The sequence below is a fragment of the Eimeria mitis genome, genomic scaffold, assembly GCF_000499745.2.
Source record: "Eimeria mitis Houghton genomic scaffold, Emh_scaff3192, whole genome shotgun sequence".
Classification (NCBI taxonomy): domain Eukaryota; phylum Apicomplexa; class Conoidasida; order Eucoccidiorida; family Eimeriidae; genus Eimeria; species Eimeria mitis.
The window spans coordinates 1-5000 of NW_024015219.1; the positions used below are offsets into that span (position 1 = coordinate 1).

The 5000-nt window shown below is 58.0% G+C and overlaps 1 protein-coding gene across 1 annotated transcript; it reads left to right on the forward strand.

Moving 5' to 3' along the window:
• Nucleotides 1–79: 79 nt before the first annotated feature.
• On the forward strand, nucleotides 80–4225 carry EMH_0063170 (uncharacterized protein; the record flags this gene model as incomplete). Its single annotated transcript, XM_038022539.1, has 2 exons — nucleotides 80–675; nucleotides 916–4225. 2 exons carry the CDS (start codon nucleotides 80–82, stop codon nucleotides 4223–4225), a joined length of 3906 nt encoding a protein of 1301 aa, XP_037878393.1.
• Nucleotides 4226–5000: the final 775 nt, after the last annotated feature.

The window sequence follows — 5000 nt, forward strand, 5'->3', positions numbered from 1 at the left end:
GCTGCTGCTCATAGGCATCACGATGAGTTCAGCGGGCAGGTCTCTGCCGCTCCAGCAGCTGCAGCTGCTACGGAGGCGCATGACCTTGCTGCAGCAGCGACAGATACCGCAGCAGCAGCAGCAGCAGCAGCGGCTGGAGCTGCTTGACACATATGGGTCACCCAGAAGTAGCTGTCGCTTCAGTACCGTTGCGGGGCAGAGCAGCAGCAGCAGCTGCTGCTGCTGCTGCTCGCCAGTCTTTAAGCCTCCAACGTCCATAGGTCTCTTCTACTTGCAGCAGCAGCAGCAGCAGCAGGAAGTGGGCAAGCAGCATATGCTGCTGCATGCAGCTTTTTTCAGCAGCCAGGCGAAGCGCAGCAGCAGCAAGAACAGCCGCAGCAGCCGCAGCAGCGGCAGCAGCGGCAGCAGCAGGAAGAGCAGCAGCAAGAAGAGTAGCAGCAGCAAGAAGCTGCAGACGCGGCGGCATAAGCACGTAACAATGGAGTGGCCTGTAAGAAACCCGCTGCACATATCAGCATCAACAACAGCAGTAAATGCAGCAGCAGCAGCAGGAGTAGACCTTATTCAATCGGGGTGTATGTACACCCCAGAGACAGCAGACGCAAGGCTGCTAGCAGCAATCGCCTGCACCTGCAGGCGCTACAAACTAACTGACGATGAAGCATTGATGGAGAGGTAAGAACAGAAAGAGAGAGAGCGAGCAGTGTCTCCTTTTCTGTCTCCTTTTCTGTCTCCTTTCTCTGTCTCCTTCTCTGTCCCCTTTGTTTGTCTGATTTCTCTGTCTCCTTTCTCGCTGTCTCTTTTGTCTTACTCCTTTTGTCTGTCTCCTTTTGTCTCCTTTTGTCTCCTTTTGTCTCTCTATTGTGTATTTGTTTCACTTTGTCTCCTTTTGTCTCCCTCTTGTCTCCGCTGCAGGTACGCCCGCCGCGGTTTGCTGCTGGCTACCCGCAGCACCCCGAAGCAGATGTCGCTGCTGCTGCATGCTCTTGCTCACTCAGCTCTACTGCCGAGCAGCAGCAGCAACACAAGCAGCAGCAACAGCACGAGCAGCGGCAGCAGCAGCAGCAGCAGCAGCAGCAGCACAGGTGTCTCCTTTGTGGTTCTGCTGGCATTGGCGTCTCGTGCTGCTGCTGCTGCTTTGAGTTTGCTGCCGCGCTGTAACCCCCAGGACCTGTCGTTGCTGCTGCATGCTCAGACTCGCATCTTCGCGGGGTACGTACACCGGGAGCAGCAGCTGCTGCAGCTGCTTGACAGGCAGCGAAAGCTGTTGCAGCAGCAGCAGCAGCAGCAGCAGCAGGAAGGGACAGCAGGACGGCAGTGCGACACCCAGAACAAGCAGCTGCAGCCGGTTACAGACGAAGATGAGGTGCAGCAGCAGCTGCAGCAGCAGCAGCACAAACGCCTAGAGGAGCAGCGGCTGCTGCAGCAAGGTCTTCACGGGCGGCCTGGAGAGCTAGATAACGATTTGCTAGCTGCTGCTGCTGCCTATCCTGCTGCTGCTCTGCTGCTCCTGCAGCAGCTAGCAGATGAAATCCCCCACAAACTTCGTTATTTCGAGCCGCAGCAGTTGTGCTGCTGCAGCAGCAGCTATGTGCTGCTGCTGCGGTCTTTGCTTCCTGCAGCAGCAGCAGCACCGGTAGTTTTTGCCGCTGCAGGTGATGCAGCAGCAATATCCAAGCCACCTGCTGCTGCTGCACTTCCTGCTGCTGCTGCTATCCGTCGTTGTCTCCCGCTGCTGCTGCAGGACCTGCAGTATCACGCCCTAGAGCTGCTGCCCACCGCAGATGGCCGCGCTGTAACCTCGTTGATGCAATCCTTTGCTGCTGCTGCTACCCTCAGCAGCAGCAGCAGCAGCAGCAGCAGCAGCCGCAGCAGCAGTTTGTTTCATCGGGTCATGGTGGCTCTGGCAGACCGCGCGCTGCTGCTGCAGAAGAAGCATTCGCTGACGCAGCAGCAGCAGCTGCTAGTAGCGCATGCACTGGCGGTGGGGGAGGTCAGACATCCCCAGGCGCTGCAGCTTGCTGCACATGCTGCTGCTGCTGATGCTGCTCAAGACAGCAGCAGCAACAGCAGCAGCAACAACGAGGACTATACTGGAGAGGATGATGAACATGAGCCCCCCAGCAGCAGCAGCAGCAGCAGCATCAGCTTGCGTTTGTTGCTATCGACATGCGTCCGCAGCGGCGCGTGCTGCCCATCTTCGCTGCTGCATCAATGCGAGCAGCAAACGCTGCAGATGTGGCAGCAGCAGCAGCAGCAGCAGGAGCAGGAGCAGCAGCACGAGGACCTGAGCAGAGATCGCGTGCTGGTTCTCGCTAAGGCACTGCAGCTGCTCTATAGGGCCCCTCACTGCAGCAATGCGTTTGCTGCTGCGGTTGCAGTGCAGCTGCAGCAACTGTTGCAGCAAGTGCAGCAGCAGCAGCAGAAAGCCTTCAGCAGCAGCAGCAGCAGCAGCAGCAAAAGCAGCGAGTCTCTGGCATACTTGAGCCCACAGCTGCTAAGGGTTATAACGCGAGCTGTCTGTACACTGCAGCATCGGTTCATCGTAGCCCCCACACAGCAGCAGCAGGAGCCAGCAACAGAACAAGCGGCTGCAGCAGTTGCTGCTGCAGCTGCTGATATTGCTGCTGCTACTGATGCCGCTGCGGCAGATGAGGACGTTGCGCGTAGGCAAGCAGAAGAAATGGATGCAACGCAGACAAACGCTGCAGCAGCAGCAGGAGGATCGAGACAAGCAACCGCAGCAGCAGAAGCAGCAGCAGCAGCAGCAGCAGCAGCAGAGGGCGCTTATGAGTGGGGTGGTTCTACAGCTAAAGTGGCCGCCTCAGCAGCAAGTACCGCAACAGCTGCTGCTGCTGCAACGCCAGCTGCTGCTGCTGCACCAACAGGGGAGGGGATGTCGCAGCGCATCGCTGAAATATCTGCTGCTGTTGTGCAGCAGCTGCTGCGGTGTATGGACAGCTTCACTAAGGAGGTTCGCTTGGCGTTGCTGCTGCCTGTCGTGCTTTTGCAGCAGCAACTCCCTGCAGCAGCAACAGCAACAGCAACCGCACACCCCGCTCACCAGCAGCAGCTCCTGCTGCTCAGACACAAATTGTTTGCTTCTGCTTCTGCTGCTGTCGGCAGCGCGCAGCCGTTGCAGGTTGCCCTCATTGGAAAGGCCCTTGCTGCTGAAGCCGAGCAGCAGCAGCAGCAACAGCAGCAGCAGCAGCAGCAGCAGGAGGTTAGCCTTGAGAGGCAGGAGCTGCTGCGACGTGTGTTGCGGCGCATGCGTAGCACCATACCCCAGCAGCAGCAGACGGAGTGTCTCGCCACCAAAGCGGCGCTGCAGCAGCTTGCTGCTTGCGGTTTGTTGCAGCAGCAAAGCAGCAGCAGCAGCAACAGTAGCAGCAGCAGTGCTGTAAGTGCTGCTTCTAACCAGCCAAAAGACTTGCGAGTCTATCACGCGCTGCTGCATGCAGTTAATCTGCGCCTAGGGCAGCTAGCGGCCCAGCAGGAGGAGGAGGAGCAGCAGCAACAGCCGCAGCAGCAGCCGGTAGAGCCTGTCCTTGAACCTGTGAATGATATGTCTTCTCTCTCCCCCGCACAGGCCATACAGAAGATGCGGCAGCAGCAGCTGCTGCCAGCAACAGACGAAGAGCAGGAGCAGCAGCAGCAGCAGCAGCAGCAGAGACAGTTTAGGGACTCGCTGGAGGAGTTAGCGGCGCGCACAGACGCACGGCTGCAGCAGCTGCAAGAGCAGCACCGCCTGCAAGCTCCAGAGATACCCCAAAGCAGCAGCAGCAGAAGCAAGAACAGCAGCAGAAGCAGCAGAACCTCGGTAGCAAAGCTGCTGGCTGAAGACAACCAGACGCTGCAGCAGCTGCAGTGGGACCAGGCATATCCTGAGGTGCAGCAGCAGCAACAGCAGCAGCAGATGGATGCCGTTGCTGCTGCCAAGCCAAAACCCCAAATAGGCCGGCAGTTACGCGGCAGGCGGAGCCGAGCTGCCTCAGCAGCAGACACGCAGCAGCAGCACGCAGCGGCCGTGAACCTGTCACCAGCAGCAGCAGCAGCAGAAGCAGCAGCAGCAGCAGAAGCAGACGAAACAGCAGAAGACTTAATAGGAGACAGTCGGCTGGTGGTGAGGAGTGAGGTGCTGCGAGCGAAGCTGCTGCAGCAAGAAGACAGTCCGTCCGCCCTGGCCTTCCTAGGCGCCGGCAAGCACAACCTGAACAAACGCTAGCTAGCTAACTTTCTAGCTAGCCATCTAGCTGGCTATCTAACTGGTTAGCAAGCTAGTTAGCTAAATACCTGGCTAGCTAGCTAGCTAGCTAGCTAGTTTTCCATCTAACCAGGTACCCTGCTGGCAACCAACTAGCTAGCTAGCCTGTAACCTAGCCGGCTAGCTCTTGTCTGTGGCGTGCCAGGGCGCTGCCCGCCATTTAGCTAGCTAAAAAGCCAGCTAGCTAGCTAGCTAGCTAGCTAGCTAGCTAACGGCTGGCTAGCTGCCAGGCTAGCTAGCTAGCTGGATAACTCGCTATCTAGCTAATTGGCTAGCTAGCTGGCTAGCTAGTTGTGCGTTGCGCAGAAGCCCAGCTAGCTCTGCATAGCTAGCCCGGCTAGCTAGCTGGGGAGGGAGTTTGCTGCAAAGACAGAGACACGAGAAGTGCTTGGTTGCAACAACTCGGGCTAATGCTGATCTACCTGCGGTATTCAGTGCTGCTGCTGCTGCTGCAGCACTTGCTGCTGCTGCGTTTACTGCGGCTGCAGCACATATTTTACTCGCTGCTGCTGCTAAGCCAGCTGGTGTTAGGTGCATAGTTTGCTGCTGCTGCATTCAGGTGTCTCCCCATAGGCGGAAATATGCCGCATAGGATTTTACCCAGCAGCAGCAGCAGCAGCAGCAGCAGCAGCAAGTTACACTTGATGCACCATTCAAAGCAGCGCGAGCTACTGCTAGCTGGCAACAATCTGCAGGGTTGCTGCTGCTGCTGCTGCTGCAATCCCAGCTGGAGCTG